The 14,440-nt window shown below is 33.5% G+C and overlaps 2 protein-coding genes across 5 annotated transcripts; one reads left to right on the top strand and one right to left on the bottom strand.

The window, feature by feature from the left end:
* Positions 1-5,114: 5,114 nt before the first annotated feature.
* Positions 5,115-8,799, top strand: Spg7 (SPG7 matrix AAA peptidase subunit, paraplegin). Of its 3 annotated transcripts, none has more exons than XM_033484272.2 (10): positions 5,115-5,267; positions 5,603-5,780; positions 5,855-6,151; positions 6,217-6,439; positions 6,520-6,825; positions 6,890-7,058; positions 7,140-7,495; positions 7,585-8,081; positions 8,379-8,504; positions 8,595-8,799. In XM_033484272.2, exons 2-10 carry the CDS (start codon positions 5,619-5,621, stop codon positions 8,724-8,726), a joined length of 2,268 nt encoding a protein of 755 aa, XP_033340163.2. In that variant the 5' UTR covers positions 5,115-5,267; positions 5,603-5,618; the 3' UTR covers positions 8,727-8,799. The 3 variants fall into 3 exon arrangements, with proteins under 3 accessions (XP_033340163.2, XP_033340164.2, XP_033340162.2); XM_033484273.2 differs by lacking the exon at positions 5,115-5,267 and adding an exon at positions 5,338-5,515; XM_033484271.2 differs by lacking the exon at positions 5,115-5,267 and having other exon boundaries at positions 5,338-5,780.
* On the bottom strand, positions 8,510-14,319 carry Nbr (exonuclease mut-7 homolog). 2 transcript variants are annotated; one of them, XM_033484150.2, is made up of 14 exons: positions 14,246-14,319; positions 13,770-14,044; positions 13,545-13,685; positions 13,054-13,238; positions 12,749-12,981; positions 12,504-12,685; positions 12,238-12,429; positions 11,973-12,173; positions 11,739-11,888; positions 11,254-11,520; positions 11,023-11,171; positions 10,239-10,559; positions 9,981-10,162; positions 8,510-9,907 (listed from the first exon to the last, which is right to left on the bottom strand). In XM_033484150.2, the coding sequence occupies exons 2-14, from the start codon at positions 13,903-13,905 to the stop codon at positions 9,607-9,609; spliced, it is 2,640 nt and encodes an 879-aa protein (XP_033340041.2). In that variant the 5' UTR covers positions 13,906-14,044; positions 14,246-14,319; the 3' UTR covers positions 8,510-9,606. The 2 variants fall into 2 exon arrangements, with proteins under 2 accessions (XP_033340041.2, XP_033340040.2); XM_033484149.2 differs by lacking the exon at positions 14,246-14,319 and adding an exon at positions 14,114-14,239.
* Between the last annotated feature and the right edge of the window lie 121 nt (positions 14,320-14,440).

Below are 14,440 nucleotides of genomic sequence, written 5' to 3'. Positions count from 1 at the left end.
CTTTCAAAAAAAAAAAGCGGGGACCTGTCTGTAAACGAAGACTGCATTTGAAACGTGCCTTTTTGCACAACCAGTAATTTCGATTCGTACACTTTTGTCCAACCACTAGATAAATAAAGTCTGCAGTTACCAATGGAAGGAAAGGGGTACGTACCGCCCCGTCGTGGTAGCTGTGTCAATGTTTTGCGCACTCAAAGATTGACTCGCTAGACGGCGAGCCCCCTGTTTAAGTTTGTCCTGGAGCCTAATGACCGTCGATGAATCCCACGTTTACCGAATGAATGGAAACTGTACGAGCTGAATGAACCGGCGAGGCGCGGCGGCGTACGCACACGACCCGCCATGAGCCACGGTATTGTTTTGGTTATTTTGGCAAACCTAACACAACATCGCTTGTTGTTTAACAAAATAATTGATTTTGTCGCCTAGTCTTTGAGCCACGCAACGGTCCTCTGCCGTCCCTCTTTCGCGGCCTCAGCCACGTTCTTTGTCTCGCTCATCCTCGCTCCGCGCGGCTTGTCTCCGTTCGTTCTCCTCCGCTCCGCTGTCTTTCGACTACTATGCGCCGCGATGCAAGACTCGCATGCCAGATAGTTGACTACTTAGGCGGCGTACAAAAACAAATGATACGATTTCGTTTGTTTATCTCGGGTCAGAGTCCCGAATGGGTTAACGACGCGGTTCCCATTGTCACTGGGCTGGCTCCTCGTAATGGAGCAACGGCGATCGAAGCAGCAAGCGCGATGATTCGCTCTACGAAAGATCGAGCGCACCATCTTTTCTTTCTTTCTTGTATATGCGTCAACCGAGAAATCCACACGGTCGATTTCTATCGAAAAGTCTTTACTACTCGGTTGGCAACTAAGTAATTGATGATTTCAGTTGTACGGTAAAAATGGAAATTAGCATGAACATTGACCGTGAAGCTTTTACGAATATATTCTTGAGAAATGTGCGAGGCTTATTATCGCTGATAAACACAAGAAATCTTCTAGCAACTAGAATGAGAATCTTCATTGTTCAATCGAGGATTTCGAACATTTGCGACAAAGATTGTTAGATAAAACGGTGGAACCATTCGAAGGATCGAAACAGACTCTCGTATTATTTGTAGCTTTCGAAAACAAACGTGCATCCCGTATCTCGCGCCGAAGGCAAAGAATTTTTGTTTTGCGAGACAGAGACGAGTACGATCATTTTTCCCTAATTCGCGCCGAGATCGCGCACGAAAATGGACAATCTAGGAAGAGGAGATACGATTATTCGAGCCGCGCGGCACGTTTTCATAGTTGTTGACAATCGGTAACTATGAAAACGAGTCGCGAAGCTCGAATAATCGTATCTCCTTTTCCTAAAATTGTTCACTTTTGGATACAATCTGAGCGTCGATTAACACGTTCCGTGCCGAGCTTTTTTTACTCGAATCTTCACACTTTGATATTTTACTAAAACTTGATGTATTACGTGCAATATTATTAATTCTCGTACACATAACAACGTAACAAAAACTTATCAACGCCCATTCTTGCGGTGGAAATTGATTCTTCGGTTCTAAATTTCTTGTAAACAATTTGTTCAGTTCACTAAGTAAACATGCAAGCGTGTACCATCGATGGTACACGTGGCACGGAACGTGTTAAGAAGAATTTACTGCATTTCTCATGGTACTTCGAAAGATACTGAACTATCGATAGTCATTGATCGTTTTCGAAATCTATCGGAAATTATCGATAGTTCTCCGCCTCTACCAATGCCATGACCAATTGCTGTGCCTTTGGTTTGTGCTCGGAAATCAAAATTTGCGATGAGAGAATCAAATGAGCAGACAGAAACCAAAGAAAGGGATAGGACAGAACATAATGTCCAGCGCAACACTTACTTCATTGAACAAATCGGCAATTACTTAGTTGCCAACCCAATAATTTAAGTTTACTAGCATTAACAATTTCCTTGATCGGTCGCGACTATTCTTATTCCCTGCGTGTTTTCATTGATCTTCATTCATAGATTTCGATAACAAAAGAACAATATTTTGTTTCGATTTGGAAAAAAAAATGAAAAACATACGTACATATTTGGTAGATTATGTACGAAATCACTCGTTGTATAGTGCAAGGGGTTGAAGATCGACAGGGAATGCAGTTCAGAGAACGCTGGACCGCGCTGCGTTGTCCCACGATCGAGAAATAAATGCACTTTTTTAGTACTATAATTAACGTAAGCAACTTATCGACTGGTCGTCGTAATACGAGGCTTATGTTGAAAGAGACGGCGGGCAAGAAGACGACGAATGACAGTGTCCTCACGTATTTTCCTCGCGCAGCGTAGTTGAACTGCGCGGGAAGAGAAACGAGCGAGGTTTGTCCTCTGTCGCCGCCTTTTTAAAGCCAACAAAAATATTGTTTCGCGTAAATACGCGTCCGCGGGCCAGCCACTTTCATCTTGCCGTTTTCACACCTTTTAAGCGGTAAACCTGTAATTGTCGGCGTTCTGTTTTTTTTTCGAGGATTCTTCCGATGAACGCGATCGTTGAGGGTAATTAGAGAGAAAAGCTATGAAATTCGGAAAGATGCAAAAATCAGAACCGAAAAACCTGAAGCGAAAATTAAAATACAGTGGTGTAGCGAAACCGGCAACAATGATAAAGAGAATCGTGTATTTGTTGTAACATAAGCGAATTGTTATGAACCGGTTGAATTAAACGGGACTATTCATGGTGGCGAAGAAACTGTAGGTATCATGGGGTCATACACTTCAAAAAGTATGTACGAATAAACGAAGAAGTGATCCATTAGGTAGGAAGCCCCAGCTGACACACCCTGACGCTATCAAAACACGCCTTAAAACTTATATTCCTGCACGACGATGTGCTAGTGCTGGAAAAACTGTGTACGTGAGATAAAATAACAGAGTGTAGTTAACAGGCTTGGGTAAAAATATTCACGCTAGCTTCCATCTCCCCCTGCCTCTCTGCCTTCGTCGTCTTCATCCCCACCATTACCCTTTCGGTCCCTTTCTACCTTCCTCTCTTTCTGCCATTATAATACCTATTTTCAATAGAACAATCTTTTCGAGAATCAAGTGCATTTAGATTAAATAGTGGCATGGAAACATTCATTCCGACAATGTCAAAATTATTTTATAAAATAATTTTGGCGTTGTTGGAATGAATGTTTCCATACCACTATTTAATTTAATATAATATAATATAATATAATATAATATAATATAATATAATATAATATAATATAATATAATATAATATAATATAATATAATATAATATAATATAATATAATATAATATAATATAATATAATATAATATAATATAATATAATATAATATAATATAATATAATATAATATAATATAATATAATATAATATAATATAATATAATATAATATAATATAATATAATATAATATAATATAATATAATATAATATAATATAATATAATATAATATAATATAATATAATGTAATATAATATAATATAATATACTATAATAATTATATATAATATAATAATAATATAATATATATTATATTATATTTATTATATTTGTAATATAATTTCAGCGAATTTAAATGCCAATGAATACGAGTTGATGAAAAGAGAATCATTAACATTCAAATTTCAAATTACAGTAGAGTTTATTCAGCACTATTTGATTCTAATGTAACTCTGGTTCTATTCCTTTCCTATTCCTTTCTACTGTTTAAATCAGATTTAAGAAAGTATATCGCCATCTATAATTACGTTGATTTTGTTGTAACATTTTAAAAAAATAGTCTGTGGTGCACGAAAAGTTATCATTAATCACCACATAGCGGTAAATGCTCGAACTAAACCTGTCCTCTCCGAAAAATTTATATAAGCTAAATAAATATTTTAAGGGCGTAAGATGTTCGGAAGGATTTACCGCGTCCCTATTACGCTATAAAATCCAACTCATTGTAGCAGATATATATATATAGTAAATCTTGAATATTTGTTAGTGCTATAGACGATTCTTGCCGAAACCTGTCAATTCACGGGTAGAGAAAACATTTTGTAGGTATGGAAATGTTCAGAAGATTTTCCTGCATCTATATCATACAAGAAAAGTGTATTTATCATTGTATATACCGTGGACAGACGATCTTGCTGCTTTCGTTGTAAGATGCAATGTAAAATTCGTTACGAATCATCTGTTCCTGAAAATGCAAAAATAGCGTCATTACATAAGATAACAAAACATTCAAGCTGTTATACAAAATTGACTGTTGGTCACTTGTCTAGCAGTTTCGATATTACGCCACTACATACAATGGCGCTACATTTAAGTTTTGTAGATTTATTAGGATTCGCATAAATAAGCTAATTAATTCTAATATTTAAACTTACACTTATAATCGCATTTAATATTTAATACCTTTAATAGAAATGTTTGAAATATTCCCGTTTTGTATATTTATGTTGACTCTTAGAAGGTTTATTATCAATTGATGTCGTTGGTAAATAACGATAAAAAGTTTAATTTTATTAAAATTAAATTAATATTATTAGTAATAATATATATATTATTATATTAGTATATTATATATACTAATATTATTATATTAGTAATAATATATATATATATTATTACTAAATCAATATTGCAGTATCCTAAGTCTGTGTCAATATTAAAACTGTCGATAAAATAGAAAATTTCATCATCTACACCTGTCACAGATTTATCACAGTGACACCATTTGCATCAGAACCACAAGTCCGCGCTCTTAGAGTTATTATCTGTAGGTAAGTTTGGGGAATAGTTCGAACGTTTTGCCACTAGATTCATGAATTGTAACGGTAATACTGTGAGTCATAACCACCATTGCCGTGAATTCTCTCAAATGTCACGTGACTCCATCCGTGACATCAGGGATGAGCAGTTCAGCAGAATAGTAATAAAAAATAAACGTGAGAACATCCGTGGCAAATCTGCTACCCTCTACCCCCTACTCTGCTAAACTGCTCATCTGTGATATCATGGACGTGGATATCACCACGCAAAGAGTGGGGACAGTGACGCATGCGCAGGAGTTCCGTACAGTGGCGCGGGGCGTCTACCGGGTGAATGTTACAATTCTAAACTGCGATCGTCGCCTCGCGTCTCCATCGTAGTTCATAATTATAATGTTCATTCGGTAGACGCTCTACCCTTCTACGTATTCTTAAGTCCGTGACAAAACCTCGGGTCCATGATCTCATGTCTATACACATCTGTGATTTCAACACGGTTCGTGGATTTCAAAAATATTAGGCCTATTCTCATATTTCGACAAGTGGAAGTTTTAAAAGTACATTATACAAGTTCGCGCGCTCGAATGATCCGTGGATAATAAATTTTCTTCATTTACTTCTTAAACTTCCGTTATCTTAACTTACGATTACATTTATACGATTTGCATTAGTTTTCATTTATTAATAGATTTCATCTGTATATGCATGTGTTTGCTTATGTATACCCTAGATTTGTCAAAATATGTATGTAACCTGGTTGCAATCGATGATACAACTGTGTAACTTCTTCTTAGTTTCGCTGGGTTAAACAATGTGTTTATATTATTTTAGTTTATGCGATTAAGGTATGCAAAATTTAATCAGCTGTCCGAAACGACAGTATGTCGTTCCGCAAAGACTTGTTAGTTCAATATTTAAATACAATTGGAATAAGCGTGGCACTAGCAATGCTGTGTTATCAAATGTCAGCAATAAAGTAAAAAGGTTATATTTTCCGGCATCGCATCGGGTAAATGATCATCTCGTTGAATTACTCCTAGTGTATGATTGCGTGATATGATTATAAAGAGATGTTTGTTTCAGCTTTACTTAGATGCCTATAGAGAATTCAATTCGATACGATTATTACTTCACAAAAATGAACCGATTAGAATTTGTTGTTTTCCATGGATGGGTGGTACAAGGTATTTTAGCACATCTCCGAGATGGTCGAATAAAAATAAAACAGATGAAAAACCCTCCGACAAACCTTCTAAAGATCCTAACGAGAAACCCGACAGAGATCCGAACTTTGCAATGTTGACGAACAAAATGTTGCTTCTAATGTTTGTTTGTGGACTATTAATCTTTGTGTACAGACTTGGTTCGCGGCATTACAAGGTGTGTTTTTATGATGTATTCATTTACAAATTGTTTGTTAATCGAGCTTTATTAATGCATACCAGGATCATTTTGATTGGAATGATTTCGTAAATGAGATGCTTCTGAAAGGAGAAGTTAAAGAAATTCAGATCGCTGGGTCTGTAATAATTGTATTCTTTCACCCCGGTGCTGTGTATAAAGGACATAGAGTGATAAATGGAGTATTTACTGTGGTAGATTCTAATTATGCTAAAATAATAGAGGATAAAATTAGAGAAGTGGAAAAAAGAATGGGTATCTTAGCAGGTATAGTATACGAATACCCGTATATATTAATATTGTACATTTATTTAAGTAGACATTGTAATTCTATGTTAACTGTTTAGAAAATGGAATTCCAATCAAATATGTTCGAAATGAAAATGAAAGCTCTATTGCTTCTCTGATCTTTTTCGGACTGATCGCTTATTTCGTAGTACGTTACCTTCGTACTAAAAAATTTGCAAATCCAATAGATTTTATTCTACCAAAAACGAAAGCAAAATATACGCTGGTAGAACCATTTTCTAGTAAAGGTGTGCATTTCAAAGATGTAGCTGGATTAAAGGAAGCGAAGACAGAAGTTATGGAATTTGTTGATTATCTTAAGCATCCTGAGCGGTATAAAAAGCTTGGCGCTAAGGTACCGAAAGGTACTTCAAATTTTACAAATTCTGTTTATTCCTACTATCTTTTGTTAATCGATGTTATTCTTAGGAGCGCTGCTATTAGGACCACCAGGATGTGGAAAAACGCTTTTAGCTAAAGCAGTTGCAACAGAATCAAATGTTCCATTTTTGTCGATGAATGGTTCTGAATTTATCGAAATGTTAGGTGGACTGGGTGCTGCGCGTGTAAGAGATTTATTTGCAGAGGCCAAGAAAAGGTTTGACTGTTCCCGATTTTGGTTTTAGTAAAAAGGGTTGAGGTGCTTATCAATTCATTTTCATTTTACCTACTTTAACAGAGCTCCCAGCATTATATACATAGATGAAATAGATGCAATCGGTAAAAAACGATCAGAAGGAAGGAGCACTGAATTTGGCAATAATGAATCTGAACGAACATTAAATCAATTGTTAGTGGAAATGGATGGAATGACAACATTGGAAGATGTTATTATTTTAGCGTCAACAAACAGATCTAGTGTTCTAGATAAAGCATTACTAAGACCTGGTAGATTCGATAGACACATTTTAATCGATCTTCCTACTCTAGATGAAAGAAAACAAATTTTCGAATATCATCTGAAATCATTATCTCTGGAAGGGAAGCCAAATCAATATTCCGGATATTTAGCATATCTTACACCTGGTTTCACTGGTATTGTATGCAATTATTATCAATATATTTTCTATGTTACTGTACTTTCATCTTTCTTTCTCCTAGTCGAATAAATAATATATTTCTAGGTGCTGATATTGCAAACGTCTGCAATGAAGCAGCATTACATGCAGCAAGATACACAAAAACTTCAGTCAATGGCAAAGACCTTTTATATGCAATCGATAGAACAATAGGCGGTATTGCTAAGAAAAGCCAGACGCTAACACCCAATACGAAGATGGTAGTTGCTTATCACGAAGCTGGGCACGCCTTGGTGGGTTGGTTATTGGAACATACTGATGCTCTGCTGAAAGTGACCATAGTACCAAGAACACACATGAGTTTAGGGTTTGCTCAATATACTCCGACAAACCAAGAACTTCATAGTAAAGAGGAACTATTTCAAAAGATATGTATGATGTTGGGTGGTAGAATTGCAGAACGTTTGAAATTTAATGAAATTTCAACGGGAGCAGAGAACGATTTAAAGAAAGTAACGAAAATAGCATATTCACAAGTACAGGAATTTGGTATGAGTCCTATAGTAGGTTTAATTTCTTTTAGTCAAGAAGAAACAAGCACGGTAAGATTGATATATGTGATATCTAAACGTACTGTGCCATTACTAGATTTTGTTAACTACGTAAAAAGATTAGATGTTGCGCATCAAAACACGATTTAAGTCATAGAAAGTAGAAAGCGTTTATGACGCTTAAACTGACACGCATAAACTTCATTAAGAATTTTAATGTTGTTCCAATGTACGATTTAATACTAGATTAATACGATTTAACACTCGTTAACTTTAATAACAACAGAAGTAAAGGCGCTCTATTTTAATTTTGTAATAATATGTAAAGGTTTGTAATTTTGTTCACAGAATACTAAAAAGATGTATAGCAAAAAATTGGCAAATTTAATGGACGCTGAAGTACGAAGGATAATTGGAGAAGCGGTTAAAGTAACGGAGAAGCTGCTAATGGATAACGAAGATAAATTAAAACTGGTATGTACAACCATTGTGTAGTTTTATTTTTTAGTTTTGGTATTAATTTAATATTTTAAACGAGATTCTTTCTCTCGCAAATATATATAGTTAGCCGAAGAGCTTTTGAAAAAGGAAACATTAACATACGAAGATGTCGAAAAATTACTAGGACCTCCACCATATGGAAAGAAACGACTTGTAGAGCCAGCGGAGTTTCTTACAGATACTTCAAGCACGTAAGCTACCTGCGTAGTATATTAGAGGAGATATGTATAATTTGTGAATCCATTAAAGAAGAAATGATTTTAACACACATCTAATTGTATTATTTTGCACACCATAATTTTAAAAAGATAAAATAACTTACAACTTTTTTTATTCGAAAGTTTAATCAAAATTAAAATTTTATATAGTACTTTGTGAAAGAAACAAAACAAAAAAATTTTAAAGCAACTATTAAAAAAGCGAACTAATTTCATATATATATATATAAAATTAGTACGCTTCCGTATAACAAAATTAAGTATTTTTTTCATTGAAAACTATAGATGCTAGTAATATGTTTTTATACTTGTTGAATATATTTATATATCTTGTACAATACTATTATATATTATACAAAAAGTATGTGTTGCGTGAATAATAAATTGTAATATAATAATAATTCCAATATTTCCGTAAGAGATTTTAAAGCTGCGCGTAAATAAATATATTATTAAATAAACAAATAACAAAATCCTTGTATGTTTATATCGTATCATTTCTCACACAACGTATTATCCAACGTATTACGCAACATCAATTCTTTGTATGATATTAACATCTTGTTATATAGTAAAGAAATAATTCTTGTTAAGAACAACATAAAAAATAATACTATCCGTAACAATAAAGATACAAAAAATGAAGAATTTGTTTTCTATTTATATGAAGTTCAGATACCAAAAATGTTCTTAAAAAGTAGCAATTATCAAGACTAAATATAATAATACGCTAATGACCAACATCATAACACGGTAGGAACAGTTGCCACTGACTCAGATCAACGAATATCATTTTTGATTTGTGCATTCTTCGATTTTGAGTACAGCCTCGACAGTATGTCATATGTAAATAAGACTTAGGTATCAACAATAATATCTTTGTAAAGATGTAGCGTTTTTTCGAAAACCCTTCCCAAATCGTATACTTTTCCACATCTTTGACAAACATAAAAGTATGGTTCCGTTTTTAAGAAATTTGTCGATATTTCTCTGAGCTTAATAGGTACGTTATACTTGGTCGTACACGTGTCCTCATTTATGGCATTGTTACTTAACATCCATCGGCGTTCATCGATCGTACAATACATAAAATTGTTCGACAAAGTCGGTGTATCAAAATTATTATTACTAATTTTCACGCCGTTCCGTCTATTATACCTAATTAATTCAAATTTATTAGTATCATTATCGGAGTTGCCAAAATTGTTTGAAAGAAAAATTTACGACGAACCTTTCAAAAAGTTGATTCATTACTGTCCTCGAAATTTTTGTAAATTCCAAGCTATTGCAAACTTTGCAACGGGAAAATATATCCCTTCTAGTGACAAAAACACCATGATAAGATAGTAATTGTTGTAATTGCAAGTTATCAAACACAACAAAATAGTTTACGCCATGTGGTGGTAGTGCAGCCTGTATAAAACAGTTTTCTATCTGTTAATATTACATGCAATAAGCTTATGAAGAACATCAAATAAATAAATCGAACCTTATTGGTACTACTTATTAACAGTAATTTGTCATCACGTTGTGCTCTATGTATGGCAGCATCGATTGGTAAACGAATGCAATCACAACCACATGTTCGTAACTTGGTACACAAGGCAGATAGTATTGAATCGCAAATCACTTTCCACTCGTAGATTGGTGTTTTTGTTTGCCTCAACTTTTGTAACGGATTTGCTTGTGCAAATGGCATACTATTTATAGAGGTGTCCACTTTCATAAGTGCTTGTGGTTTCGATGTTGCGCATCTCTGTCTGGAATCTTCACAGTAATACTTCTGTATTTCAATTTTTGGTACACGCGGCTGCATTAAAATACACATAATCATATACAAGACCCTCTATTTACTACATGTACATTTAAAAAAAGAGCCTATCTTTTAAAAATCCTTCTAAGCTAAAAAATATTATTTGAATTTCATATGATACCTCTTTGAAAGATTCACACAGAGTTTTTCAGAAGCATTAGCAAGAAAATCGACGTTTTTTAACCCCTCAAGGACGGTGTTTGTGGACTCTCGTGTTGTTCCCCTATGTATGGGTAATTTTTATAATTTGTAATTTATAATAACTAACTAGATTGTGTAAGGACTCCCCGGATATATCGCAGTGCATAAAAGATAAGAAGCTAAGGAAGGGGGAAATAATTAATGGAGAAATCATAATAAACGGTAAGCAATCACGACTTTTGCGTCGTCCTTGATGGGTTAATTTTGGTAGTGCTGTACCTTTTTAAATAATCAATTGTTTCGATGTATTAAAACTTGCCTTATCCGTATGTGACTTTGTACTTTTTTTTAGAGTTTTATGTGGAATGTTCTGTATTTCCAAGCATATATTCCTAAACGGTATATTTAGTCGAGCACATTGAGTTTCGAAAACATTATATATTTCCAATAAACAATATGCATCGAGCGCTGTAATAAGATACATAATTATATTATTATTATCATCACAAATTGCTATATGCTTAAATAATAGACAAAATGACAAAATAACCTGCATATATGATTTGCCCTTCTCTTAAGGGTCGTTGTTCCCAATTAGAGAACTGATCTGATTTATTAAGTCCTTGCCCAAAGCAAAGCTCCACGAGCTTGCTAAGATTTTTTCTGAAAAATGTATCATCTGTTGTGTGTGGGAATACAAACTTATATTCGTCTACTAACTTTTGCCACAAATGCACAATGTCGAGGTATCCTCGAACATTTGCACAACACGGCAAGTGAGCACGTATCATATCCAAATCATGTTTTATGCCAAAACCTGTATCACGTAATTATATATACTACATGTAACACATCGTGGTCGTATAAAAATATCAAACAAACATACGAATTAAATAAAAAGTTATACAATATCAACCAATACTATTTGTGCATAAAAAACACGAATCAACTCATGATCAGTTGACGACATGTTAACTAAGTACTTTGACATGATGATACCATAATGAAATGTTTTTAATTATATGTGACATTTACCAAGTTTAATTATGTTTGGATTCTCGAACAATGTTAATTCGAGCTCCGACCATAAATCATTTGCCGTATTTGCCATGACGGTTACGTCTAAAATATAGACTTTAAACTCGGTTGCGATTTGTATGAGTGCTAACTCCGTTTGTGTTGAACCTGACAATCAGTGAAAATGTTAGAATCTTATTTTATTACCAAATGCTCAACTTAGAAAATTGAATGCTTAAATTAGAATACTACCAAAATTTGGTTTCCATTCAGTATCAATTCCCACTATAAAAACGTCTTTCAAACCAATATCAAGAAATTCTTCAAATTTTTGTGAATTATCTACCACAGTGACGCAATTCCTTTCTAAGCATAGTTCGTGATAATTTATGGAATCACTGTTATACCAATCATGTGTTTCCTCTTTGCTAGTAGAAGCTCCTTGATTCATTTCTAAAGAGGAAAATTTTATGAATATGGTATTCTAATTGGAAAATACAGCAAAACATCTGATTACCGTTGGCTTCTATTTGTTCAGCTTCATATGTAATGGCCCACGGCCATTGTTGTTTAGGTATATCAAATTTTTTTGCCCAATATAGACCTTCTCTAGCATCCTTTACATTCACTAGTAATCTTAATAAGTCAAGCTGTAATTTTTTGTTGTTTCCGATGGCTTCCTGAGCCATTTCCCTCCAACTTGCTTGACCTTCATTTAAGAATGATCAGAATTATATTTACATCCTTTGAAAATCGTAACATTTTTTTAGAAAATGAACATACTTAAACTATAATCACTATAACGTTTGTGAATGAGAAAGTGCAAAGCACCTTCGTTTCGTTTATCATTTACATTTTGACAAATACTCTGTGGTAGATTGTGTAATTTAACAAAACGTGCAACCAATTTAATCATTGGTTTACACTCTGTAGTTGATATTTTTATATCCGGTATATTATGTTCTCTGTAATATATTAGAAACATTATTGTGCTCGATACCAATTTATATTAAATAATTTAAACTTACGAGATAAATTTAATTAATTTCATATTCATATCGGAAGTGATTAAACTGTCCAAGTACTGGACCAAAGATATTTGGAGCTCTGGCTCCCCGGCTATAAATTCATCGACAAGCGACAACTTATTTTGTAAAATAAGTGGTAACAATAAAACCTCTACATCTATAAATCTTTTTTGTAATTTTAATACAGTTGCATATTGTGCAGCTGGCTTAAACCTTTTTTCTGCAATCATTCCCTAAAAAAACATATAAATACATTACAATTGTTTTAATTGTTCAAAGTGCATTACGTATGTTATAGTTGTTACCTCAATAAAAGTAAGAAAAATTTCTTTATCCTCTAAGAATTCGTATGTATTTGCAAATAATTGGAATAATTCCATACTCGTATGCTCAGCTATTAGCCGAAATACAGCTATTTTTAAATCTACTACTAAAAATTCTTTATATCTTTCTTTTTCTGACTTCAGCCAGCTTGCAAGTTCTTCTATAACTGTAATACAAAAAATGAATTATTACATCCATTATTTTTATATAATACTCAAAAAATCTAACAGCAGTTATTAGACTGTAGATATGTGTTTATATACACATACACGAAGGTTTAATAAATGTTTTTTCTTACGTGGAACCAAATTAACTTCTCGGTAGATAAAACTCCACATACTAAACTATTGCTAAACTAGTTCTACAATATCCAAATTCATAAAAATATCTGTAGTCTAATTATAGCGATAAATGACAAATTTCATTTATATAAAACAAATATATACGTAATAAATTTCATAAAAAAATGAACCTGTATACACTAGTGACGGTTTACGTGTTGCTTTTTTAAAATCTGCGATATTTACTACAATTCTTAATGCACTTAAGTATGGATTTGGTGCAGTTGAAAAATACTCCACCAGTGCTGCTTTTATGCCATCACACATTTTCCCTGTATAAAATTATACGAAGATTAGAAACCAAAAATATTCGAATGATGTAGTATTAATACTTTTTATACACATTTTATACTTACACAGTTTCCATATATGTTCCAAGTGTTGAATCCATTCTTTTGTCGCTTCGTCTATCGTAATAAAATACTGTAAACCATCATCCTTCTCATGGCAATTTACTATTCGGTACGTTGGTTTTCCTATTTGATTTTCCATCGCTTATACAATAATATATTCTAGGAAAGTCTGTGTGCTTTACCAAGGTATCAAAAAATGTTGAATGTTGAAAACAATTGAATTGTCGTGACCTACGATTTCATGTGTCCAACGGTCGTGTTTTTTTTGGGGATGATTACTGAGGATATGGAAGAGCATGTAAATGTAAATTTCTTTCGGCGATATACAATACTACGTATGTACATACATGCACTTCATAGGGAAAGAGAAAAAACCATTGATCTATATTTTCAAAGCAACGGCACGAAATGTATTAGAGATGAAATTCTTATTGGAATTTTTAATGTTCATGAGCTCAAATTGGATGACCTTGACTTACCACATATAGACAATGTTGCCACTTCTCTAAGTCTTGCGTGCTCATCTCTTTCTTCGAACCACTAAATAAAGCAAAATGTACGTGAACAAAATTAGAGATATTTCAATAGTGTTTAATAATTGTAAGTGAATTACAAAATGCGGCGATATAAGGCATCATATGATAAGAAACAAAGTATAAAATTCTCTAGAAACT

The sequence above is a fragment of the Megalopta genalis genome, chromosome 13 (genome assembly GCF_051020955.1).
Source record: "Megalopta genalis isolate 19385.01 chromosome 13, iyMegGena1_principal, whole genome shotgun sequence".
Lineage (NCBI taxonomy): Eukaryota > Metazoa > Arthropoda > Insecta > Hymenoptera > Halictidae > Megalopta > Megalopta genalis.
The sequence above is the reverse complement of the archived record's forward strand: the minus strand, read 5'-3'. Positions and strand labels throughout refer to the sequence as shown.

Coding starts and splice junctions, on each gene's coding strand:
- Nbr (XM_033484150.2), bottom strand. CDS start 13,905: ATGGAAAATCAAATAGGAAAACCAACGTACCGAATAGTAAATTGCCAT. Junction 13,239..13,544: donor ACCGTCACTAGTGTATACAG/GTTCATTTTTTT, acceptor TTTGTATTACAG/TTATAGAAGAACTTGCAAGC. Junction 12,982..13,053: donor TTTTTCTTACTTTTATTGAG/GTAACAACTATA, acceptor ATGTTTTTTTAG/GGAATGATTGCAGAAAAAAG.
- Spg7 (XM_033484272.2), top strand. CDS start 5,619: ATGCAAAATTTAATCAGCTGTCCGAAACGACAGTATGTCGTTCCGCAA. Junction 6,440..6,519: donor AAGAATGGGTATCTTAGCAG/GTATAGTATACG, acceptor TTAACTGTTTAG/AAAATGGAATTCCAATCAAA. Junction 6,826..6,889: donor TGGCGCTAAGGTACCGAAAG/GTACTTCAAATT, acceptor TGTTATTCTTAG/GAGCGCTGCTATTAGGACCA.